The following is a 27,763-nucleotide window of genomic DNA, read 5'->3' as shown; positions in this document are numbered from 1 at the left end:
AGGTGCTGGGAGAGTGATGTGCTCAGAAAGGACATGGAAACTCCACACCCCTTGCCCTATTCATCTCTTCCCTTTGGGAGCTCCTGAGTTGTATCCTTTATAACTGACAGTTTAGTGTTTTCTATGAGTGTAGCAAATTATCAAACCTGAAGTGGCAGTTGTGGGTAACCCAATTTATTACCAGTTAGAAGTACAGGCAACAACCTGGGACTGATGATGGACACTGAGGTCAGGGCAGTCTTGTGGGACTGAGACTTTAACCTGGGGGGTCCACACCAACCCCAGGTACTGTCAGAAGTGTTATGAGCAGAGGAAACAGGTTTTTCTTTATACTAATTTTTTCCTACAGCTAGTGATGTAAGAAACAACTTTACACGTGTAATCAAGGGACATTCTGTAGAAAACTTAATCAGTATTCCTCAAAATTGTGTTGGTCATCAAAAACAAAGCAAGTCTGATAAGTGTCACAGCAAAGAGGAGCCTACGAAGGCATGACTAAATGTAATATATCCTGGAACAGAGAAAGACAAAAACTAAGAAAATCTGAATAAAGTATGGTGCAAAGGGTTTGAATACATTTCTCTAAAGATATACAATAGCTAGTAGCACATGAAAAGATGTCTAACATCATTAGACATTAGACAAAGGCAAAAACCGCTTCATTACCCACTAAGGTGGCTATAATAAAGCCAGATACTAACAAGTGTTGGCAGTTAATGTGGAAACATTGAAATCTCATATATTGCTGGTAGGACTATAAGATGGTGCAGGCTTTTTGGAAAAATCTGGCAGTTTTTCTAAAGATTAAACACCATGTGACCCAGCAATTCCACTCCTGGGTATAGATCTAAAATAATTCATTATTCAAGTGGAAATAAAAAACGTATGTCCACCAACTGATAGATGTGAAAACAAATGCGTGGTATTGCTAGCTATATAATAGACTGGCAATAAAAATGAACTGATACATACTAGGACAGGGATAAACCTTCAAAACATAATGAACAGGTTACAAAAGGCCACATATTGTTGACTCCATTTTATATAAAATGTCCAACAGACAAATCCTTAGAAATGGGAGGTGGGGGATGGAATGGGGAGTGACTGCTAATGGATTTGGGGTCTCTTAATTCTTTTAAATGTTTATTCACTTCTGAGAGAGAGACAGAATGCAAGCAGGGGAGGGGCAGGGAGGGAGACACAGAAACCCAGTTTCCAGACTCTGAGCTGTCAGCACAGAGCCAGATGTGGAGTTCGAACTCACGAGCCATGATCATGATGTGAGAAGTTGGACACTTCACCTACTGAGCCCCCCAGGCACCCCTTGGAGTTTCTTTTCTAGGGCAATGAAAATGTTCTGGAATTAGACTATGGTGGTGGTTGCAAACTCTAGAAATATACTGGAAACGACTGAGTCGTACACCTTTTATAAAAAGGTAGATTTAATGGCTTATGAATTGTTATTTCAATAAAGTTACTGAAAAGACTCTTTGTGCTGTTGATACTATACATGCTTATTCTGTAAACAGGTGCTCTACAAAAGCAGAGCAACTGAGTGAAATAACAGATCTCAACAAGGTTTTATTCTCCTTCCATATGGTTTTCTTTGCTATGGCCAAAAAACTGAGTAGAATTAAAAGAAAGACTACACTGAACAACTCTAATGTTTATAAACCTTTATTGGAAAGGCTACAAACTTCATATTGCCACTGCATTTCTTAACCTTAAAGTGGTTGTGGGGAAGTAACCTTGGATACAAAACTACTATGCTGTTGAATCTTGCCCAGGCTGGTTGTAAAATATTTTTTGTACAATGGAGGTAGAGTGGATAGGGCAATAATTTAATCCTCACAGGCCTTGATTAATGCCAGGACACTTCCTGACATCCCCCCCCCCCCCCCCCACCATTCAGGTTATCTAGTAGGCCTAGAAATAAACTACAAGTACTGTATTTAGGCTCAGGGATGGCATAATACATTTTTTAGTTTTCAGTTTTCCCCATTTGTTCTTTTACAAATGTAAAATGTATAACTGATGTCTCTTTTCCCTAAAATTAAAGTGTGTTCTAAAAATATCTACTCTGGGAATGAAAAGGTAGTAGAAGATGGAAAGAGCAACACAACATCCTTTTCATAGTTTTACCTGATTTTTCTCATACCAGCCTAAGAGTCTTACTTTTCTATAAAACATTAGTAATCGATGCTTCCCCCAATTTCAAATATTCAACTTAATGGAGACAGAGAATCTTTAACTTAACATTTAATGAAAACAGAGCATTTTAACAGGTTCTATGCAGACATGGTTCTAATATTGATTTGCTGTTACCTTATTTTAAAAGGGGGAGGTGGTGGGGAAATACAGAGGCTAGGTTAACCTGGCCCCAATGCTCAGGATTATAACTTATGAGTTACAGAACTCAGATGTCCTTGACTGTACAAAGCATCAGTTGAAGCCAATAAAGCCTGTTTTTACCAACATATCAAACTTTCTTTTGCCTTTTAAACTATAAAATGGGCATGTACCTGAAGCATAAGCTTCAGGCCAATGGGCTTTTAAGGGCTGCTTAAGAACCAGAATGAAGGATACATTCTCCAGCTTAAAGATACATTTTACAGTTCAAAGTATGTTTTTCCTTCTAAAAATGTGACACAAAGAATAATTTATACCAACTGCTTTTTATTATTGAGTCTCAGAAACCTTTCACAAGATGGTTAAAAAAAAAAGAGGGGGGAAAGAAAAACAAAACAAAACAAAAAAAAAAACTTTACAACCACAGCTAATGTTATTTTCTCCATTGTTCCCAGTCAGCTCCAAACCCATTGTGCAAAGCCCATTTTTCCATGCATCTAAATGATAGATACAGGCTATGAAATTCTTATTCTATTTGTAGCAGCTTACGCAGGTGCGCCAAACACAAAGCTTCAGGACAAATTGTACACAAACTTTACAATGTGGGATTTGGATTTAAAATATGAACATAAAATCTACACAAAACTGATAAAAAATCAAGCACAGATACCAGGACTGAAACTTATAACCCATGTGTGAAAGGGGTCTTGTTTCCTTTCAAGTGCTTTATTCTGCTACAGAACAGTCAAAATGAAGATGTAAAGCTTTGTGGTTAGTTTAAATTATACACTCTGTAGATACTATACCAATTTAAAAGTTACACATAGACCAACAGATGTCCATCAGTTCATCTGGATTGACCAGACACTCCAGCTGGATAGCTGAAAGCAAACCAAGCAAATGTGGAAAGAAAATCCACCTGTGCAATTTGTTTGCAGAGTTTACTGATGGGCACATTGCACTCCTGGTCCATGATGGCTGCTGCTTTCTTCATCAGAGCTATCATTATAGGCTTCACGCCTCTGACCACCTCCTGAGCCCCGAGTGCTATCAAATTCTTGAAGCTCTACCTCCTCTGTATCTCCAATGATGTTGGAACTTCTGGTCTAGATGGCAGAAGGTCTTCTAGTTCCTCATTAAAACAAAACACAGATTAGCTGGGAAATATCTTCAACTTTCCTTTGGATACAATCCAAGAAATATGCTTGAGAGTTAAGATAGGCCAACCTATGTGCACTTTAAGCCAGAGATCACAAACTGATGACACACAGGCCAAATCTGCAGAAATCTTTTGTACAACCCAACTACTACTTAGAAAATAAAAAGCCAGAATCAGTTCCCAACATTAAAACACTGAAAGATTTCACATGAGACGTGCCTTCCCGCATAGAACAGCTAAAAGATGCTAAGCTGGCATACTATGATGTTGGATGCCTTTTCAGGTGAGGGATCTGGTCTCCAGAGAGCCCCAATCCTCCCAACACCAACTCATACCCAGTCTGCTTTTCTTTACTATTCCCGCTTGGCCCTGTCAACATTTACACCAGCAAGCCTCGCATTTAATAACCACCAGAACGGCCCAACAATCACTCAAATGTTAAAAAAGTAAAATTTTATAAATTATGTGTTCTAATCTTAGCACTAAAAACAAATGAACGGTGACAAAGAAAAGCAACTATTATTAAACTTTAAGTTATCTGCTGCTTACAGAACACTTACAGAAAGCTTGTCTGGGTTGATCCAGTTGTTTTCAGGAAACTGCACATCAAATTTTATGTATAGATCACCTTTTCAAAGGGATTACGATACTGTGGCATTCCTTCACCTCGAACTACACGGACACATATTGAGTAAAAAGGAAACTATTTAGAATTTATTCAAGAAGGTACTCAATAATTCTTTTGAGAGTCACTAGCTATAAAAAATTAAAATCACAAAAGAACACATGGAATCCTGGGTCAAACAAAAATCAAGATCTACCTGGTTCAATTACTTTTCCAGGGGGTATTTCACCACAATCTGACGTCCATCAAGGGTTTAAATGTGAACTGAAATCCACACAAAGCTTCAACAAGTCTATCTTGTATGTCATGTGCAAATCATTCCCGTCTCTCTGGAACACCTACAAATAAACCACACAAAACATTTTAAAAAGTACGGAGCCGACCTGTTGTGCTGTGCTCCTTGAAATAATTTCAAAACCTTAATTCTACCATTCATAGTAAAAGCAAACTGTCATCATCCCATTCCCTAAATTTACATAAGGAAACCTAGCTATTTTCACTTAATATGCTAGAAAATTCTGTCAGAAAAGCACTGGAATCGAGAAAACAATGGCTCATAAGGCGGCTGAGGCTCCAAAAACAGAACCAGTATATTCTGCAATTGTGGCCCATTTCCGACTCTGCCTCTGAGCAAAAAAAATGGTGCAGACAGTCCAGTAAGATTCTGTAGAACAGGTTCACCTTAGGACTATTCCCCAGACGTGATCCTAACAGGTAAAGGGAAGAGTCCAAATTCAACATAAAGTTCAACCAGTAATGTTCAGCCAGTAAATGGGCTCACACACATGTACAAAGAAGTTTTATCTCATCTAAAATTCAAAATTTGCTTAGGTGAATGTAAATCAAACAGCAAATGCTAAGGGTGACTAATTACACTATAAGCCTATTGACTAGGTAATGCAATGATTATTCAAGAAACATCAAATGTTTCTGAGCTTTTAACGTATAGGAAAAATATATCCAACTTCACACATAACTGACTTACAATTTTTGCTTATTAGAATTTACAAATATCAGGGCACCTGGGTGGCTCAGTCAGTTAAGTGTCTGACTTTTGATTTCAGCTCAGGTCCTTCTCATGGTTGAGATCAAGCCCTACTTCAGGTTCTGTGAGGAGTGTGGAGCCTGCTTAAAATTCTCTACCTCTCTCTGCTCCTCCCCTGCTCGCATACACTCTCTTTCAAAAAAAAAAAAAAATTTACAAATATCTATACTTAGCCTTTGAGATTTAGGATGAAACAAAATTTACAATGAAAGGTCACTAAGATTTTTTCAATACAAAATAGTCTCTTCCAAAAAAACAATGCTGGCTAATTCAGGAAAAAGTGGAAATCTAAAAGATATCCTCTTTTCCTAAATTATCCTCCTAAATTTACCCATGAAGAAAAGTTAATCTCAAACTATTATCTTGGATCAGTGGTCCTGAACCAGCAGCCTCAGCAGCACCAGGAAACTTGTTAGGAATGCACATTCTTGGGCCACACCCCATACCTACTGCATCAGAAACTATGGAGGTAGGGCCTAGTAATCCGTAGTTTTAACACCAGGTGATTCAGGGGCGCCTGGGTGGCTCAGTCGGTTAAGCGTACGACTTCGGCCCAGGTCCGTGAGTTTGAGCCCCTCTTTGGGCTCTGTGCTGACAGTGCAGAGCCTGGAGCCTGTTTCAGATTCTGTGTCTCCCTCTCTCTCTCTGACCCTCCCGCATTCATGCTCTGTCTCTGTCTCAAAAATAAATAAACGTTAAAAAAAAAAATTAAAAAAAGAAACACCAGGTGATTCTAATGTATGTAAAAGTTGAGAACCACTGAATGTATATTACCTATGTGCATTTCTTTAAGTATTTCTCACAATGGGTGAAAAAATTAAGTTCAATAAGGATTCTTCAATGCAGAATGTTTTAATGCTTTAATATCTATAAAATGTTAGTGTTTCTAAACATCTTATAATATTATTGTTCCAAGAACCATCTATAACCAAATATCCTTTGGTTAAAACTACATTAGAAATAGGGAACAAGGGGCACCTGGGTGGCTCAGTCAGTTAAGCATCTGACTCTAGATTTTGGCTCAGGCCATGATATCATGGTTTGTGAGTGCGAACGCTAACAATGAGGTGCTTGGGATTTCCCTCCCCCCCCCCCACTCTTTCTCTCAAAATAAACTTAAAAAAAAAAAAAAAAAAAGAATAAGGGACACCATGCTCCTGGATAGAAGAGCTCAACTTAAAGTGATTCCAATTAAAAATGATAAGGCGAGGGGGGGGATGGCGGCAGGGACTAGTGGACAGGTGAGTAGATTAGAAAACCTGGTGCTAAAATTCAAACAGAATAAACAAGCAAGGACACTCAGGGAATTTTTTAAAAACCATGTTAATTAGAGGCCCCTGGGTGGCTCAGTCGGTTGAGTGTCCTTTTGTTTAGTGTCGGTTGTGTTTGACTTCAGCTCAGGTCATGATATCAGAGTTCATGAGTTCGAGCCCCACATCAGGTTCTGTGCTGATAACTTTGGAGCCTGGAACCTGCTTCAGATTCTATCTTCCTCTCTCTGTCCCTCACCCGCTTACGCATACTCTCTCTCAAAAATAAATAAAAAACAACTAATTAAAAACCAAGAACCAGATAGTAAAAGACTTAAAAGCAGTAAGAATTTCTGGAAAACAAAGGTACAGAGAACAGAGAAGGGACTAACATCACCAGATATGGTGATTTTTTGCTATGCAAATGCACATGGTAGCCATAACACCAGAACAGATACACACCTGTACTGAAAGATGAATCACATGATTTACTGCACTCTCAAAATTCAAATGTTTTTGATCAGAACGGACGAAGTGGGAACAGCACCCAAGATGGCTCATAATCTCAGCAAAGGTGGGGAGGGGGGGGGAGAAAAAATAAGAAAAAAAAAAAAGCCCCTAACAAAAAGAACTACAAGCTTTTTCATGAACTAGTTGAGACTACCCAACTTTCTTAGAGGGTTAATATTTTTGGGACATCTGGGTGGCTCATTCGGTTGTGTCCAACTTCAGCTCAGGTCATAATCTCACAGTTCATGGGTTTGAGCCCCACGTCGGGCTCTGTGCTGACAGCTCAGAGCCTGGAGCCTGCTTTGGATTCTGTGTCCCTCCCTCTTGCCCTTCCCTGCCTGCACTCTGTGTCTCAAAAAATAATAAACAAAAAAAAAAAAAAAAAAAAAAAAAAAAAAAAAAAAGGAGGTTAATATTTCAGTGGTATAAATGAAACAAGATGCCTAAATCCACCCTGGGCTCAAATTTACTTTATTGGTCATAATAAAACCAAATCTTTGACCTCTTTCTAGCTGAACTTCCACTCTAACCTCTACCATCTTTTATTTTCTACTTTACACAGTTACATCTGCTGTCTGTTGGAAATTCCATGCAATCCACACCTTCCAACAATTTTAAGAGGTGACCTTCTTCCAAATACCTCCCCATAGCCCTAAGAAAGAAAAGTAGCTTATTCATGATCTCATTTGATTCTACAATATCCTTCTAAGGGAGGCCTATCTTTGTATTTAGTAAAGCCAAGCCAAGCCCAGGGATCCCAAAGCTAGTAAATGGGGAGTCAGAACTTAAGTCCTTGTCTCCAAATCCAGTAATCTTCATTTTAAAAATTTCCATTTAATTATGTAGCAACATTAGAAACATCAGTTAGGCATTAGACTCTGATTTTGGCTCAGGTCATGATCTCACAGTTCCTGAGATGGAGCTCCACGCTGTTAGTACAGGGCCTGCTTGGAGGATTCTCATTCCCTCTCTCTTTCTGCCCCTCCCCCGCCTGTGCTCTCTCTCAAAATAAACTTTTTTTTTTTTAATTATGTAGCAACATTAAAGAATGAATATAGGGGTTAAAAAAAAAAAAAGATTTCACCATAAGTCTGACATACCAAAAACTCTCCGCCAAATAAGCATTACTTAACTTCCCCATTACTCTCCCGCTACTACAGTGCCACACATCATTTGGTAACTGTTCCAAGGATATAGCAACTAAAATACCCACGTGTTGTCTGAACCATCTCAAAATACAGTTTATACCCAAGCATACTATAAAGCTTATAAACACCTCAATTACTTGGCTATCTTTCTGCCTTCATCCTTTGTATGGTGGTGTGCATGAAAGGCATGACTGAACAAATGACGAAGTAGCTAAAATACCAATTAACAGAGAATCTAGAGTTACAAATATTTCAACCTATAAGACCTTAAGACAGAATTCTAGGAATTACTGTTTTTTTAGCAATCAAGAAGCCCTTGCTATTTGCAGGATTAGCAATATCCACAAAGGGCCTAGATGTAGATAGTAATTTACAGTTTTGCCAAGGCAAGAAATTTGCCCTGAGAAAAACAAAGGAGAGCAAGCCACAACCTAGCATGAGGATTGATCTAATCAAATTCCCAGAATCTGCGTCTCAATATGGCTTATTCTCTATTAGATTCGATTCTTTAAGTTTTATTTATTACTTTGAGAGAGAGAGTGAGGATAGGGAGAGGGAGGGAGAGAATCCCAAGCAGTCTCTGTGTCAACACAGGCCTCCATCTCATGACCATGAGATTATAATCTGACCCCAAATTAAGAGCCAGACACTCAACCAACTGAGCCACCCAGGCACCCCGTGATTTTCAAAATTTATTTGTAGAAATCACCATCAAATGGGAGAAATTTTTAGTGTAAACTAATAAAGTGGTGACTTGTGATATAAAGACCTTCAGAGAAACTCAAGTCAATGAGATCAAGTAATGCCAGAACCCTGTCAAAGGCTTTTATAGTCAAGAATCTGGGTGATTACTAAACAAGTTTCCTGAATAGCTCCAGATACAGCTTTCAAGAATAAAGGCTTTTTACAACTGCACCAAGAACCATAAGTACCTAGGAATAAACCTAACCAAAGAGGTAAAAGATCTGCACACTGAAAACTATAGAAAGCTTAGGAAAGAAAATGAAGACACAAAGAAATGGAAAAACATTCCACACTCATGGACTGGAAGAACAAATTATTGTTAAAATGTCAATACCACCCAAAGCAGTCTACACAGTCAATGCAATCCCAATTGAAATAGCACCAGCATTCTTCTCAGAGCTAGAGCAAACAATCCTAAAATTTGTATGGAACCACAAAAAACCCGAAATAGCCAAAGTAATGTTGAAAAAGAAAACCAAAGCAGAAGGCATCACAATCCTGGACTTTAGCCTCTACTACAAAGCTGTAATCATCAAGACAGGATGGTACTGGCACAAAAACAGGCACATAAACCAATGGAATAGAATAGAGAACCCAGAAATGTACCCACAAATGTATGACCAACTAATTTTTGACAAAGCAGGAAAGAATATCCAATGGAAAAAAGACAGTCTGTTTAGCAAATGGTGCTGGGAGAACTGGACGGCAACATGCAGAAGAATGAACCTGAACCACTTTTTTACACCATACACAAAAATAAATTCAAAATGGATGGAAGACCTAAACATGAGACAGGAAACCTTCAAAATCCTAGAAGAGAAAACAGGCAGCAACCTCTTTGACCTCAGCCGCAGCAACTTCTTAATTGACAGGTTTCCAGAGGCAAGGGAAACGAAAGCAAAAATGAACTATTGAGACCTCATCAAGATAAAGATAAAAAGCACAGCAAAGGAAACAATCAACAAAACTAAAAGGCAACCAATGGAACGGGACAAGATATTTGCAAATGACATATAAGATAAAGGGTTAGTATCAAAAATCTATAAAGAATTTACAAAACTCAACACCTGAAAACCAAATAATCCCATCAAAAAATGAAAGACATGAATAGACACTTTTCCAAAGACCAAAGAAGATATACAGATGGCTAACAGACACATGAAAAGATGCTCAACATCACTCATTATCAGGGAAATACAAATCAAAACCACACTGAGATACCACCTCACACCAGTCAGAGTGGCTAAAATTAACAACTGAGGAAACAGATGTTGGCGAGGATGTGGAGAAAAGGGGACCCTCTTGCACTTTTGGTGGGAATACAAACTGGTGCAGTCACTCTGGAAAACAGTGTGGAGGTGCCTCAAAAAGTTAAAAAATAGAATTGCCCTATAACCCAGCAATAACACTACTAGAAATTTATCCAAAAGGTACAGGAGTGCTGATTCACAGGGGCACATGTGAAGAGCATGTGCTATTATAGCAGAGCTATCAACAGTAGCCAAAGTATGGAAAGAGCCCAAATGTCCATTACTGATGAATGGATAAAGAAGATGTGGGGTGTGTGTATGTATCTACATACATACACACACACACACACACACACACACACACGCAATGGAATACTACTCAGTGATGGAAAAGAATGAAATCTTGCCATTTGCAACATGGATGGAACTGGAGGGTATTATTTTATTTTTATAAATCATGTTTAATTTTTTTTAATGTTTATTTATTTTGGAGAGAGACAGAGAGTGAGTGGGGGGAGGGACAGAGACAGAGAGGAAGACACGGATCTGAAGCAGGCTCCAGGCTCTGAGCTGTCAGTACAGAGCCTGACGTGGGCTTGAACTCACAAACGGCGAGATGATGACCTGAGTTGAAGTCGGACACTTAACCCACTGAACCACCCAGGCACCCCTGGAGGTATTATACAGAGAACTGAGGGTTGATGGGGCTGGGGGAGTTGGGGAAAATGGAAGATGGGCACTAAGGAGGGCACTTGTTGGGATGAGCACTGGGTGTTTCATGTAAGTGATGAATCATGAGAATCTACTCCCAAAGCCAAGACTACACTGTATACACTATATGTTAGCTAATGTGACAATAAGTTATTAAAAAAAAAAAAAAGGAATAAAGGTTCACAGGGGCACCTGGGTGGCTCAGTCAGTTAAGTGTCTGACTTTGGCCCAGGTCATGATCTCACGGTTTGTGGGTTCAAGCCCCACGTCAGGCTCTGTGCTGACAGCTCAGAGCCTGGAACCTGCTTCGGATTCTGTGTCTCCCTCTCTCTCTGTCCCTCCCCTGCTAGCATGCCCTCTCTCAAAAATTAATAAACATTAAACAAAGAAAAATAACAATAGGCTCGTAAAAAAAATAAAGGCTCATACTATATTATATGGCACATCAGAAAATAGAGGTGCAATGGTATAATCAAAAGAATATACAACTAGACCACATCGTTGGACCAGTTTAATTATGCCTTGAACCTAAAATACAACATAAGAACAGACTAAATTTTTTTTAAACTGTAGTACTTTTTCTATCAAGAAAAGGTCACTTGGTTAACCCAACATGTAAAACAATTCAACAGAAAAGCACTGAGGACTGAAGCCCTATCTATCCACCATTCAACACCAATCAAAGAGTTTCACAATGAAAATAAGCTGCCTTAGATCATCTGGTCCAATGCCCTTATTTTCATAAATAAGGAAACTGGGGTACAGAAACAACAGGATTACTTACGATTACAGTGTAATCAATGGCTGAGCTGCAACCAAAACTGACTCCTTTTCAGTGCTTCTGACTGCACCTGGCTTGTTGGTCTACTAGTCAGTTCTTATGACTCAGCCCAAGCACTTAACAACTTCATTTAAGTTCAAAGTTGTTCCAGAGAACCCAAAAAAGATCTAACCCATACCTTGAGCAAAAGACTCATTTCTGCGTAAAACAAAATCAAACAAACAAAAAGGAAATTACCTCATGTTCCTTCTCTTGGAGCAAAAGAACAATGTCTCCTGGTTCCACTCCTGGGGCCTGATCTGCTTCCCCAGTGAATGTAATTCTCTGTCCATGTTCATGCCTTTGTCTACGTGGACTTCAAGAATCTTCACTTCTTTAATCACCTTCTTGCCTTCACATTTTTTACAGGCGGTCCTTTTCATTAATTACCTCTCCTAGAAAGACAGGTCATTCAAACTTCCAGCAAGAGAACCATACCGCACTCTTAAGATACGCTTGATAATGCTTTTATTCATTAAATAAACGTTCCGAATCTAACTGCTATCTAAAGTTTTGTTTAAACCATCTTTCTTAGTAACAGAAACTTGCATCTTACTACCCAGTCTCCTCTATTTCACAGTATAATGTATTTTAAAATACACTTTCTTGGCTGACTCATCTCCTAAATTTAAAACAAAGTCCAAGGATCAACAAGGAAACAAAATGCGTGGTCAAATGCTAAAGCTTCTACAAGTGCTTCTTCATTTTTTGTTTTCAGTCTTAGTTTCAGATAAGTTTAACTCTGTCAGAGACAACCCAAATAAAAATTTAAATACCCTTTATGGATCATTATTACATTGTATAATCGGTACTGGATTTTATTTATTTCATAGACTAACCCTTGCTCAGGTGTCCTATTATGGATCTTCCTTTTATTTAGGTGCACTATCATTGACAATTTCCAAAACCAAAGAAGAGATGGCTGAATTTTATCTGACACTGAGTATCTCCATACCATGTTTAGAACAACACAGCTTTTCTATGCCTTCTTCTGAAACATTTAATTAGTGGTATAATGAAGTAAACATGAAGTTGTACATAACTTATTATGAAAAAATATCATTGATTTTTGATGGCTGATTATTGGCACACATTAATGCTTAGATGACACATATAATTAATGACCTCAGGGACTGTTTCTAGAACACTGCTTCAAAAAGTATGTTCTGTAGAACACCAGTTCCTCACAATGGTAGTGGTACACAGGAAAGATTTCAGTAAACTTGGTTCTTGATGGCAGAAAACTGTTAGAAATTTTAATAAGGGAAAGTGCACTGAGACTTTACAGAAAGGGAATATAATATGTAGTTTCTCCATTATCTCATCACTTCCTGGAGCAATTTGGAAAAACATGCTCTAGAACTGTTTTCAGTGTGGTAGCCACCAACCATTTGTGGCTATTTAGAGTTTAAATTAATTAAAATTAAAAATTCAGTTACTCAGTTACACTAGCTAAATTTCAAGTACTCAATAGCCACAGGTGGCTAATGCTTACCATACTAGACATTGCATATACGGTATTTTTCCATTATTGTAGAAAAATTTTATTAGATAGCACTGCTCTACAACAGGGTCTGGCAAACTAAAACCCACAGGCCAAATTGGGTATGCCTTGTTTTTCTAAGAAATGTTTAGGTGGAAGTCAGTCATGCCCATTTAGTTATATATTGTCTGTGGCTATAAAGCATTACAAGGATAGGGGTGAGTAGTAGTTTCAAAAACCATTCTGAGCCTAAGTATTTCAAAGACATTCAAAGCCTAAGGTATTTACTTCTGTGAGAAGGACTTCAATCCCTGTAACTACCCTTAAAGCTAGCAGCTTACAGTACAATCTGTTGCTATCTCCCTCTTTCTCAAATATACCTTTAAAAATATAAAGGGACAAAAACTTTGCCCATCCTTTTGGAACTAAAAAGACTAACATTTCACTGAATGTAACGTAAACTTACTATTTGTGTTCATTGGGCCTATACATAATAATTATTTCATTTTTTCTTTGGAACTGTATAAATACACATGTTAAAAAGAAAAAATATAAGCCTCTCCAATTCCTGCATTCCCAATCCATTTCAACATAAAAGCAGAAGTACTGGCATGCATACCTTCTCCATTACAGTCAGAACACACAGACTGCATCTGTTGTACCATTCCCGGAGCCAGCTGTCTTATCATAATGCGTACACCTCGACCCCGACAAGCACTACACTTCTGAACAGCTCCAGACTTTCCACCTTGGCTAAAGCAAGCAAAAGTGTAAATTAGATTTTTGCCCATAGACCATTCCAATAGGTCATGGAAAACAAGAATTGTGCTTTTCAACTTCATCTTCTCAACACCCAATGACCAGTATTTAAATGGACTTTCAGAAGTATCAGAAAATGTGGAGTTGGGTAGTTTTAAATCATGAACAATTTTTACCTGGTAGAGACTAATGTACCACTGAAAGATCAGATGAAATGCATTTTATAAACTAGAACACACACTTACCCACTGCATGCACTACAGAGTACATTCTTGCTAAGTTGTAGTTTGGTTGTCTTGCCATTATACAGATCTTCTAAAGATACTCTGGGGAGAAAAGAATTAGATTCAATCAAATTTTGCCAAGTTCTCCTAAATACAAGATATACATGACAGCTGACACAGCAAATTCCACTATAGCCTTTTAAAACAAAGAATTAAAAAACATCTTACACTAAGTCAACTAAGGTTTTATTTTGTGGCTCAAATTAACAGGATTTTATGGTTATGGACAGTATATATGGTGTCAAAACCAGAACCTACAGGATCGGGCCAACAATTTACTATGCTGCATTTTCTGATAAAGTTGATAACTGCACAAACTCAAGGATCAACCTTCTTCTGGCCTCAAGCAGGAGGCCCTCCATCTAATCCAACCCTGTGAATGTGGTACAATTATTATCCTCATCTTACAAGACAAAACTGACCCTAGAGAGGTTAACTTGCCTTACTTGATCACACAGGCAGTTTGGCTCCAGAATCCATGCTCTACTAAAGACTCTGTTCCCCTCAAGGACAAATTTTAGAAAAGCTACAAAGTTACATTACAACTTATGGGAGTTGTATGCAACTTAGATTGTATATGTCTCAAAACAAAACAAACAAAAAAAAGTGACCTTGTCAACAGTGTGACAGAGAGGAGGAAAAGAACAGGTTTTCAAGAGAGAAGTTTTAGAGGTCTTAAGAAACCACTGACTTATAAGCAAAATTATATATTTGAATTAACTTTTACCAAACTTTCAAAGGGGACTATGATCAAAGTAGGGAGGTTTAGGGGCGCTTGAGTGGCTCAGTCGGCTAAGCTTCCAACTTTTCATTTTGGCTCACGTCATGATCTCACAGTTTGTGAAATCAAGCCCCAGCATCAGGCTCCACACTGAACACGAAGCCTGCTTGGGATATTCATTTTCTCTCTCTCTCTCTCTCTCTCTCTCTCTCTCTCTCTCTCTCTCCCTCCCTCCCTCCCTCCCTCTCTCTCTCTCTCTGACCCTCCCCTGCTCATATGCATGGTCTCTCTCTCAAAATAAATAGACATTTATAAAAAAGGCAGAGCTTATAAGCCTATTAAAAATACACAACTGATAAAACCCAACTACCTTTATACAGCAGATGAATTATAGGACCATTCATTTCCAAACCAACCTCAAAAAAAATCTATATATATCAAGTCTCAAAAACACTATTCAGGGGCGCCTGGCAGGCTCAGGTCATGATCTCAAGGTTCATGAGTTCAAAGCCCTGCATGGGGTGGGGGTGGGTCTTTCCTAATTTAATTTTTAAATTAAAAAAAAATTTTTTTTAACACTATTCATTTAGGATCTGAAAGCAATGCTTTTAATGTGCTTTTTTTTTTACCCATCTCATTGTGTTTTTAAATTTCTTTCAGCAGTAGAGATTTACTTTAAAATAGAGCGACAATAGTTAAAAGTAATTTGCAAAGCACCCATATTTATTTTGTGGTATTCAAACTTTCCCAAAATCATCATTTCAAGCTAATATTTGTACACATTCTAGGCAGTATAAGAATAAGATACTTAGGGACAAAACATTATCAACACTTGCAAATAATGACATAGCTACAGCTTAATCTTAGACAAAAGCAATTGGCTGCATCTTTCCTTTAGTACTCATAACAATCTTTAACCAAATCATTTACAGAAAAAAAAATAGGTATGTCTTTTCCTCCTTGTATATTAAACTGCAATCAGTATGCAAAACCACTATCTAAGAGGCCAGAAAAATATGCACTTCAACATGGCCAATGGACAAAAAATGTGGGTAATAGTCTGGCCAAGCTGGCACTATCCACCAATGGTGCTAAACTGGCACAATCCTTTACAACGCAATTTAGTTGTATTTATCAGCCTCAAAACACTGATGCCTGCCTGGGAATCTCTGCCAAGAAGAGACAAAGCTGTATATAAAGATACTCAAAGCAGTTACTCATTACAGAAAAATATTAGCAACAGCTTATAGAAAAGGTGAATGATTAAATAAATCATGGAATGGAATATTATAAAGCCACCCAAAATGAAATGTAACAACAGGTAAATTCTAAATAATATTAAAACAGGCATTTACTATATAATTTGAAAAAAATTTTAAGGAGAATATTAAGAATTTATTAAGGTACAGCAAGCACTCTCTTGATCCTATTTACTTCTTAGATCACTTCTGTATCAAAGGAAAAAGAACACACACCATACAAGTATTACTCTTCGAATAATATCCTAATGATAATTTCTGAGGATAAATTCTTTTAAAATACAAACAAATTTGAGAATGAGATTCAAACAATGTAACAGTTTACACTTCCTCTAATCTACTCAAATATATAAATTAGGTAATATGAAATATTTTAAATAAACGATGAAAGTCAAGTCTCTGGCATTTGCTAGTAAAACCATTATTGGTTCGTGAAGAGGATAAAAGACCTCACAAACTTTGCAAAGTAAAATAGCTATTTTCATACTGTAGAGGGCCATCGGTGGTTAGCAGTCTAAGATCAAGGTCAGACACCATTCATATGTTGGCAGGTTAATGTCAGGCTTGAAGCCAGCAAGCTCCATGGAAACCAATTTAGGAGAGTTCACACTGAGGATCAAGTAATAAGTGATTGTAACAGTGTAAACAAACTAGTCAGAGAGTCACTCACTTTGTAAGTTTTTAAACAAAAAGTAACTTGTAAAGTTTAAATACTTAAAAAGCAAATAATCTTCATAATTGAAATTTTAAATGATTTAGTAAAAGCAGCTTCAGACGCATATAACAAAACCACCTACCTACTCACTAAAAACACCATCCTTTCAGATCTGTAGCAAAGTACAAACACCTAGGTTACCAAATTCAATTTAGTCACCCAAAGAAGATAGCAAGGACATGGAAGATTTTTTTTTTCTGACAAAGGATGAACATTTTTAATACATTTCTCTTTACTGAGCATTACTATATGAAAAAGTAGTACTTAATATTTTTTTAAGAAAGAAAAAAGATATTTACTTAAGTGGATGCATCATGTCTTCTCCTCTTCTTCTGCCATTTCGACTTCTACTCTGATTGCCCATAAAGCCGAACAATCCCCCACCAAAAATGTGAGAGAAAATATCATCCATGCCACCACCTCCGCCGCTACCTTCCCGAAGACCTTGTTCTCCATATCTGTCATATAATTCACGTTTCTCAGGATTTGACAGTACTTCATATGCAAAACTTATTTCTTTGAACTATAAAGAAAAGTAACAAGGAAAACAATTGGGTTCTCAGGAAGAAGAGTGGGGGAAAGGTTAAGGGAATCTGGAATCTAAAAGAAAAGCTACAAATTACATTTGGTTTGATTCTGGTCCTACCTCCCTCTGCCCGGAATGTGGGCATTCCCATTACAAAACCAAAATATTCTTAACGTAAAGATTTGGCTCTACAGGCATAGATGGGACTTTTCTTACAACGTTCCTGTTTTTAAGGAGGGCAATTTAAAACTGAAACCTCATGGGGAAAAGTGTCAACTTACTTTGTCACCAGCATTTGGATTCTTATCAGGATGATATTCCTTGGCTAACTTTCTGTATGCCTTCAATAAAAAAGAGAATTTTTTAAAAAGGTTACATACAAAATCTGCTTTAAAGATTTGTGAGTACTAAATATCCATTTTTCTGAGAAGCAATTATTCTAAAATCAGAACCTTCCAAAAATTATATTTTATTCACTAAGACTGTTTGGCATCTAGATTCATAATTACTAATTTATCCATCCCAATATTGTTTACTCACTAACTTGATCCAAAAAAGCAGACAGCAGCTATACTTGAACAATGCCAGAGAAAAACCAAAATACTGGAAAATTCTGCATCTTCACTATTGTCAAATGACTTTGATGGCCAGTAACCAGACCAAGATGACTCCAATGAACTCTTAAGAAATGAATGTCAAGGGGCGCCTGGGTGGCTCAGTCGGTTGAGCGGCCGACTTCGGCTCAGGTCATGATCTCGCAGTCCATGGGTTCGAGCCCCGCGTCGGGCTCTGTGCTGACAGCTCAGAGCCTGGAGCCTGTTTCAGATTCTGTGTCTCCCTCTCTCTGACCCTCCCCTGTTCACGCTCTGTCTCTCCCTGTCTCAAAAATAAATAAACGTTAAAAAAAAAATTAAAAAAAAAAAAGAAAGAAAGAAATGACTGTCAAGCTTAGCAAACTGCAAAACATTACTACTAAAAATTAAACTAAGAATCTCTGCTCAGGATAGCTCCTGCCTTTCCTCTGGTTGAAATACCAGGAAAAAGCCAGGAGAAGCTTTTAATATTTCACGTGGTGGATTTATTAGGGTCTTAATTAACTGGAGTGACCTCAGTCTTCGCGAAGTTGCATACATTTTAGGTGGCTGGGATATACAGCACTTAAGTCTTTATTCACAGACACATGAAATTATATAATACAGACTAGCATTTCCGGTAAGGTAACAGGAAGTCCATTTTACTCTCAACTGTATTGGTCCCAGTGCCTAAGGAGCATTCTCATTTTTTCTCAGCTTACAAATCTGGATACTCTAAAATCGGAGAAGACGGTACAGGGTTTAATCAATGCCGCAAGTGCCTTGAAATCCTTAGATCAAAGATTCGCAGCACTACAAACAACAAGGTCTTATATTTATTTTTAGTGTGCACTCAGGTGTTTGGCCGAGACCCACGGCTTATTCCCGAAGCGGATACAGAACATCTAGGTTACCTGCCTACAGAACAATACATCCGAACACAGACCCAAGGGTTTGTGAGCGGAGGAGGAAAAGAGCGAGGTGCTCCTGCGGCCGCGGCACCCAGGAAACATCCCCCACTGCCCGGAGGCACCGACGGGGGCGGCCTCAACCCTCCCGCCAGACCCTAGACCCAGCCCCGACTCGGCTCCGACGCCGACTACCACGACGTGGACAACTTCTCTCCCGGGGCGAGATGCGCTGCGCGCCTCTGTCCAACCTGTTTTTCCAGGGTGGTGACCTCCGCGCGGGGAGGGCCGAGCAGGCTGCAGCCTCCCGGGAGCGCCCAACCTCCGGCGCCCGCCGGGGGAGACAGGAAGGAAGCGTTCTTCTGGTGTTTGCGCAGGGGTGGGTTTTATTTGCTGCATTTGCGGGCGGGCGGGGCCGACAGCCCAAGGTCAGCCGAGGCCGGTCTCGCCGCCACCGCCCCCCAGCCTGGGCCCGCCGCGTCCGGCGCCGGCTCGTGGGCAGCCCCGTAGCGCGGCCTGGCCGCCCCAGCCACGCAGGCCCGCGCCCCTCACACCCTGCCTGGCCCGTCCCGCTCCCCACTACCTTCTTCAGCTCGTTCTCGCTGGCACCGGGTGGGACGCCCAGAATGTCGTACAGCTTAGTGTCGGCCACGTTCGCCATGGCGGCCGGCTGGGAAGCGCTCAGAGGAGAAGGCGACGGAGCGCAGCCAGGCCCACAGCGGCGTCGGCGGCAGCGCAGGCCGAGGAAGACAGCGAGGGGGAAGAGGGGCGGAGCTGAACTTTGACCCGGCGCACGGCGCGCCGTGACGTCGCTACGCGGAGTCCGCCCCGAGCGCTTGGCAGCGACTGTTGAGGGTCGTGGTGGTGACCGAGCTTGTGGTGGTGGTGACCGAGCTTGCGGTGGGCTTGCTTTTGCTCAGGGTCCAAGCCCTGGGAAACTGAGACAACAGTGATCTGCGCTTTCCAAGGATTCAGCTCCCTGCGAAAGGCGTTTATGGAGGGTACTGAGGGGATGAAGAGGCTGTCCCTTTGGTCAGCTTCGAATCCGGCGGGCGAGAAAACCGGGCCGGGCCCCCGCGGGAGGCCCCGTTGAGGTCGTCCTTTGAATCCGAGATGCCGCAGGTGGACTCTCTGCGTCTAGTTCCCTCGGGGCTACGAGAAAAACAGCTCCTGGGGGGTGGGTGTGCGTGTCTTTCTGTCTGCGTGTTTGTTTTGTGTTAAGCAATTTTTAAACACCAAAGGTAGTATGTTACACCGAGGAGTACAACAGTTAGCTACATTTTACCGATTTTGTTTCATCTTCTCCAGCCTCATACTCCTTAATCTTAAGTGTTTTAAGGGAAACCATTTTATTCATAAACATAAATATATATGTCTCTAACATGAGTTTTTAAGGCATAATCACGTCATCACATTTAGCCCATGTTCAGATTTTCACAATTGCCTTAATCACAAATTGTCTTTTCACAATTTGTTTGTGGCTTCGGGATCCAAATTAAGGCCGACCCGTTGGGTCTGGGTCATGTGTTTAAGTCTCTAACTTAATAGCTTTAAAATTAGCAAACACCAGAATTCTAGATGGTATAAGGCAGCCTGACAGGACACAAAATCACCTGGTGATTGATGCCCGTTGAGATTTATATTCGCTTTTCAAAATGTTTGCAGTGCACCTACCACGTGCTGTGATGGTACAGACATGGACTGGGGGAGGGGTGTTACAAGAGAATAAGCCCTAGTGCCTGCCTTCAACTCACTAACGATTTATGGACAGGAAAATAAAATGTTCTGATCCTTTGCAACCTGAACTGGTGGTAAAGACTCCAACATAATTATCTCACTCAGGCTAAGCTCTCTTCCTCGGCATTCCTCCAGACCTAGTTGTGGAGGGCCTGGAGTACCATGCCCAGGAGTTTAAAATTTATCCTGAAAACCCTGGGGAGTAATTGATGGGAAGTCATGGTACTGTTTCCACCTAACTCTTCCCTTTTCTTCAAATCCTACCCCAAATGCTGTTCTTTCAGTGAAGTCTTCTTTGATTCCCCAATCCGGTGAATACCACTGTCTCATCTGAGTTTCCACTACCTTAAGTTTGTGCCTCTCCTAGATGGGTCTGATGTGCAATTTAAATAGTATTTTGGTGTGAGTCTGAACTCCATTAATAGGCTGTAGGTTACTCAGGGGAAATTCATTCTTCTGTACCCCACAGGGTCTGGTTTTGAATGCAGTAAAGGCCTCAGTAATTTCAGTTTCCCCACTTCCTTTTCACATTTTGAGACATTCATAAAAAGCAGTGTAAAGTTGTAGTGAAGTTAGATTATGTGGGTTGGTGGCCTGATTCTGCCATTTATTACAATGTGACCTTGAGCAAGTTACTTAATTTTTCTGAGGCCATTGCCTCACGTGTCAAGTTAGATTTAGTAGTATTTATGTCATTGGCTTATTTTCAGGATTAAAAGAGTTAGTAGCATACTTAGAACAGGAGCTAAAACCAACTATATTAGCAGTTGGTTTTTACCCATTTGCCTGTAGGCTGTTTCCATATCTGTCTATTCGTTTTGTCTTTATTCGTTTAAATACCTGGCTTCCTGAGCGGGATTCCCCAGCTTCCTCCTTGCCTATGTGGAATGCCCCTCAGTCCTTTTTCATGATCTCACCTCTCCAGATCTCCCAGCTTACCAATTACCATACTTTCTTCTTCATTCAACAGTTCCTGCTCCACCTGAGAATATGAACTGACAATATATATGTATATATATTGGTCATTATTGCAACCTTCATGTAGGTTACCTTATTTTCATCCTTTTTTTTTTTTTTTTTTTTTTTCCATAAAGAGTCAAAAAGAGCTGGACTTTTCTGTTTCAGTTTTACTCAAACTTTTTTTTTTTTTTTTACAAGAAGGAAAAAAACCCTCATTTAGTTCAATTTTAGTTTCTGATATTCTATTGAAGAGTAGCTGGGTAAATTCCCTCCTTAGCTCAAAGTTATTTTTTTTTTTTTACCTGTCTCTAAGCCAGCACCATAGTTCATATTTTAATTTTGTTTTCATTTACTTCTATTTTCTCCATTGCTGAGTGTTCATTGTAGTCAGTATGGTTATTTGCTAATTTTATAGGTCAACAAGTTATTTCAGAACAGTTCTGTGTGTTTCAGCTGACACATGCTCTCCTCCCTGTCATCACATACTGAGTCAAACCTGTGTCATTGTGAGCACTATAATATTTCAGCCACTGGCTTTGTGTTTTTAAGGTAGCTCTTTTATTTTAGCTCCATATTTAACTAATGCCATGAAGGGAACAAGACCTTTATCTCACTTCATGTGTCAGGCACCATAAAATGCTGAGTCACAGTCATCTGAGGGCTGCTCTCAGTAGGCAAATGATTTAAAGTTGGAGGCTCTAGTGATTTCAGATTTATGCCAGGCTTATATTCAATTCCTTTTTAAAATTTTTAATAATTTGGTGTAATTGTGCGGGGTTGGGGTGGGGAGGAGGTGGTGGGTAAGGACTAGGGACGAAGTGTATGAACTGTAAGAGTTTTAAGGCCATTCATACTGTTCACAACTAACACAATACAGACTATATAATCCATTACTTTGCAGATAGCCCTGTATATATGATTTAGGCAGTTCAGACAGTTTTGCTTTCAGCTTTTTATCTAATTAGTTTTGAATGTACAGGGCAGGTGATGCCAGTTAAAATATTTTTCAGGGGATACAAAAGAAAGTGCTAATGGCTCTTGTCATGAAGATATTAAGACTACAGAATTGATGATTGTTGGTACTCTGGGGAGAAAAAATTGTGGGGTTCGGATCACTAAATTCTTTGCAGTTCCTCAACTAGATTGTTCAGTGATGGAGCAACATGGTTGTATATGGTGTATACATACAAATATTTATATACATACAAATATTTATATACATATACACACAAATATATATACACATATGTGTATATGATTGTATATGGTGTATAGCCCCACTGCTAACCTGTCAAACCATGTCATGTCAAACTTTTCCATATCAATTAGCACACTGTAAAGGTTCAATTTGCTTATAAATTGCAATGCTATAGTAAGCATAAGAATGGATGTTTAGCTATCTTAACTGTTTGGGAAAAAATAGTGGAGAAAATATCTCTACATATTCATTCATCATCAGATATATATTAGGGCCCATAATGTATCAGACATTATCAGGGTTAGGGATATAGTCATAAATAAAATCCCTGCCCTCACAGAACTTCTATCTAGGGGGGAAGACAGTAAACAAATATATGGTATATCACATGGTAATATGTACTCTGGAGAAAAGGAAAAGGGATAGAGTATTGGGATTGGATACTATTTTTATTTAGGGTATATGGGGAAGACTTAATTGATAAGGTTACATTTGCATTTCAGTCTAAAAGAAGTGAGGATATTTGAGCGACCTCCCAGGCAGTGGGCCTGCCAAGGCCCTAAGGCAAAACAGGCCTGTCTTACTTACAGGAAGGAGGCAAATGTGGCTGGGTACAGCATGTTAGGGAGATAGTGGAAGGAGAGGTGGTAAAATCACAAGTTGTGAGAGACCCAATTAGGTCCATTTTATTTTATTTTATTTTTAATTTTTTTTTAACTTTTATTTATTTTTGAGACAGAGAGAGACAGAGCATGAACTGGGGAGGAGCAGAGAGAGAGGGAGACACAGAATCTGAAACAGGCTCCAGGCTCTGAGCTGTCAGCACAGAGCCCGACGCGGGGCTCGAACTCACGGACCGTGAGATCATGACCTGAGCCGAAGTCGGATGCCCAACCGACCAAGCCACCCAGGCGCCCCTAATTAGGTCCATTTTAAAGACTTGGCTTTTATTCTGTGATGAGAAACCATTAAAAGGTTGTGAGCAGAGGAAAGACCTAAGTTACCATTTTAAATGTATCACTCTGATAGCTGTGCTGAGACGCTATTGCAATAAAACCCAGGCTGAGACATGAAGTGGGCAGGATAGAAGGGGTGGGGTTGGTGAGGATTGGTTGGATTCTAGATGTATTTTGAACTTGGAGCTGACAGAATTAAATGTTTGTTGGAAATGGGAGTGTGGTAAAAATAAAAGTTCATGTTAAATTAGAGATGTTTATTAGATATTCATGGAGCAGTGTTAAACAAATAGTTGGGTTTATAAGAATGGAATTTGAATGGGGAGTGTTTCAGGTTAAAGATGTAAATTTGGAACCCCTTCAACGTATTGGTGGTGTATAGAGAGATAAGGCTGGGTAAATTTATCTAGGATGGTGCATTGAATAACTGCATGTTAGAACCCCCTAGAGAAGCTTTTTAAAAATGGCAGTGCCTAAGTCTCTCCTCCCAGGTGTCCTGACTGAATTGATCAGAAACAGGGTAGGGCATTGTATTTTTTTTTTAAAGTCTAAGGTGATTCTGTTTTTGAACACTTAGATTGTTTACCCTTTTTAAAAAACGTTGTAAACAATACTTATATGAGCTTATAGTCTAATTTTTGTGTATACTTTTTGTTGCTCCTGTAGGATACATTTCTAGAATATTGATAGTATTTCTGTCAGTTTCAAACATGAAGAACATATAATTTTGTTCTGGAGTACAGTTCTTAAAATACTCCAAAGCTATGAATTTGCTTAATAAAATTTCCATGCCTTAAGCATTACAATAATTGTTATTAAACAATTGATAATATAGATTAGGAAAAACATTCAAAATCTATAGTGACATTTAAGTGTCAAATCTTTCTCCTACACATAGTGCTAAGAGGTCTCGTGATTGTTTAATCAGAAAAAAAATCATAGTTTACAAAAAACAAAAAAATGAATAGTGTACATAAAGCTTATTCAATTCTGATTTAGTCATTAAAGTAGTCACAATCTTGGATTCAGTTTTTTTTATTAGGCACCTTCTTTCTTGGTGAATTTCATCAAAGTAAAATCACAGTATCAAAGATACACAAAATAAAGTGTTGTTAAATAAGGATTAAGGAAACCAATTAGGAAGCTTAATTGCAGGGACCCAGGAGAGAGAAAGGTAGACAATCTGGAGTAGGATGACAAAAGTGAAAATGGAGAGGAATGAATGGATTTGATATATATCTCAGAAGTAAGGCTTGGAGGTAGGATGGATGATCCTCAAAGCTGTTTCCATGTATTTCTCCCTCCTGCATTCCTAAAAACAAAGCTTTTACTATCTAGTCACCAGACTATATCACCTACTACTCCATAATGCATCGTCAATTTATTAACCCTTAGAGTCATTCCCCCATATTTCTCAAAAATTTTAGCTCTTGGCTCACTCTCTCCAACTCTACTACTGTCTTAATTCTTGGCCTGAAATATATGTGTAAATGATCCTTCCAACACCCTGACCTCTCAATTATTACAACTCAAATCCAATGATCTTGTCCTACACTGCCTTGGAACTACTTACTCTCATAGTTTTAGGACTCCATCATTGCCAAACTATCCTTAGTCCCATTTACTGACTAGCTTTCCATTCCCTCTAAGACTCTTGATTCTAACAATCTGTCAACCACACCAGGATTGGATTTAGCAAAGTGGAGACCATTAGTGAGAATAGTAGGACTTTGAGACTTTGCAGGGGAGAAATGATAATTTTTGACAGTGAGATTTTAACAAGAATGTGGTAAATTGACATTGTTAAATAGATTATGGGTCATGGCCCTATATGACTCACTGATTGTTTTAATGTGGATATTGAAAAGAAGAGAAGATGATGTCTAGAGTTTTGACTTGAGGCTAAGCTGCTGATAGAGTCATTTACATAGATAAAAAAGAGCCTAAGAGATTAAAAAAAAAACAAAAACAAAAACACAGATTTGCTGGTTATATGAATTATATTCTATCTAGTTAAATTTGAAATTCTAATATTTAACTAGAGCCGTAGGCTAAGGAATCAGACTGAATCACTTGGAACTCAGGGAATAAGTCAGGGCTGGGATACACTTGTAGCAGTTATCCTGTGGTAGCATTCAAAGTCTAGGGATTAGAGGGCAGGAAGCCCAGGGATAAGGAGGAAAAACAGGCACAGTTTGAGTGGCCTACAGGTTTTTCTTTGAACAAGAAGGCAAAGGTAAGTTCAGAAAAGGGGATGGAACTATAGGAAATTTGATGGATGGTGAATTCTAGAGGAAGAATTTTAGCCTTATGATAATTTGGGACCCAATCCACAGGAATTTAAATTTCTAGTACCAGCCAGTATTGCTTTGAAACCTTTTCAGATCTGGTGTGATATGCTTCATAAACCCAAGATGATTTATTACAGAACTTTAATTATATTAAAGGGTATCAGATATTTTTTCAATTCTAGCCTAATCAAGAGTCCTAATGCTTTCTTTCTAAATATCTGGGTCAGAAGGATTAACCAGTTTCTCAAATGAAAAAGGAAAAAAAAGTACTTGATTTAATCTACAATAGAAAAATTTCATTAAATGACTTTTGGGATCAACTGTTTTCTAGGATTATCTATCTCAACTTGAATGGTTCCTACACATATAAGTCCATAAATGTAGACATCTTGCTAACAAGATTACCTCACCCCATTGCCTATATTTCTTAACTTATCCTTCCATTTTTCTTTTAAGTTTATATTTATTTTGAGAGAGAAAGCACACAAGCACCTTGAGCAGAGGAGGGACAGAGAGGAAAGGAAAGGGGGGAGGGAGGGGCAGAGAGAGAGGGAAAAAGAATCATAAGCAGGCTCCTCTCAGCATGGAGCCTGATGCTGGGCTCCATCCCATGACCGTGAGATCACAACCTGAGCCCATATCAAGAGTCAGAAGCTCAACTGACGGAGCCATCCAGACACCCCCTTCTATTGTTTCTTTATACAAGTCAAACAAATATTTATATCTATCTCCACTTTTTGTTAATATGAAAATTAGAATACTATATGTACTTCTTAGCATTGGCTTTGATCACCTAATGAATCCTGAAAATTCTATATCAGTATATAGACATTTCATTTTTTTCTAATTTTTTTATAGGAACATACTTTGTGAGACTATACCGTGATTAATTCTTTATTGATAGGCACTTGTTATCTGGTAATTAAGGTATGTATCTGTGCCAAAGATGAAAGTGCCTTAGAAGTTATTATTTCCCAACTTTTAAAAAATAAGATCCATTTCTTAAGGGACATCTATAAGGCTGAATCAAGTTTTGAATTTATTTTTAGTAGTTTAATTTGTAAAGGAAGTTGCTTTAATCAAAAGAAATTTTCAAATTTTCTTTGGAACAGAAGGCATTACTTTTAAATATCATGGAATTAAAGAGCTCCCGGAGGGCTATATAAAGCCAACAGCCATCAGCATCAACATTTGCCATTTGAGCTTGAAGTTATTAGCTTTCTCCTATGATTCAGGGAAGGATACCTTGAAACTGAAAGAACAGTAGCTTTGAATTACAGTTTCTAGGTCAACGTAATGGAGACTACTTTAGCTGTGGTTTAGCTGTGGACTTGGCTAGCAGATCTTTCCTGCTAAGAAACAAGCTACTCAAGTCAAACTGGAAAAATACATAGAAGGAATCCAGAGGAATTTTGGTCTCAGTGATGGAAGACCTCTTTTCCTCCAAAAGAAACCATGTCAAAATACTGTGTCTTCTTGGAAAGAAGATCCCATTCTGAAATTTTATTTAGGGAAACCAAAGATAGGCCATTTAGATGCTTTTTATCTGGCAGATTAGTGGACTGGCAGACTGAGAAGGGTCATAAATGAATGGCCCACCTTATCTAGAAAGCCATCATTTCAATGGTGGCCTAAGGTGAAGTGCCACCTAGCTCCTACAAGAATTTCTTGAGTTCTTTTGTCTCTTTTCCTGGCAGGATTAATGAAGTCCTAAATGTTAGTTGTGACCACTCCCCTAAAAGTTGCTCTGGGAATTGCTGCAAGTTGTCATCAAATAACAACA

The 27,763-nt window shown here is 38.9% G+C and overlaps 1 protein-coding gene across 1 annotated transcript; it reads right to left on the bottom strand.

Annotated features, from left to right (window-relative positions):
• Positions 1-2,242: 2,242 nt before the first annotated feature.
• On the bottom strand, positions 2,243-19,579 carry DNAJA2 (DnaJ heat shock protein family (Hsp40) member A2). Its single transcript, XM_030298413.1, is given in 16 exon segments — positions 2,243-3,442; positions 3,445-3,481; positions 4,069-4,142; positions 4,145-4,194; positions 4,329-4,356; positions 4,359-4,385; positions 4,388-4,426; positions 4,429-4,471; positions 11,810-11,907; positions 11,910-11,979; positions 11,981-12,006; positions 13,714-13,847; positions 14,099-14,179; positions 17,132-17,355; positions 17,640-17,699; positions 19,422-19,579. Coding segments are annotated over 16 exon segments (1,221 nt in total). The 5' UTR covers positions 19,500-19,579; the 3' UTR covers positions 2,243-3,290.
• Positions 19,580-27,763: the final 8,184 nt, after the last annotated feature.

This window comes from Lynx canadensis, chromosome E2 (genome assembly GCF_007474595.2).
Source record: "Lynx canadensis isolate LIC74 chromosome E2, mLynCan4.pri.v2, whole genome shotgun sequence".
Classification (NCBI taxonomy): domain Eukaryota; kingdom Metazoa; phylum Chordata; class Mammalia; order Carnivora; family Felidae; genus Lynx; species Lynx canadensis.
The sequence above is the reverse complement of the archived record's forward strand: the minus strand, read 5'-3'. Positions and strand labels throughout refer to the sequence as shown.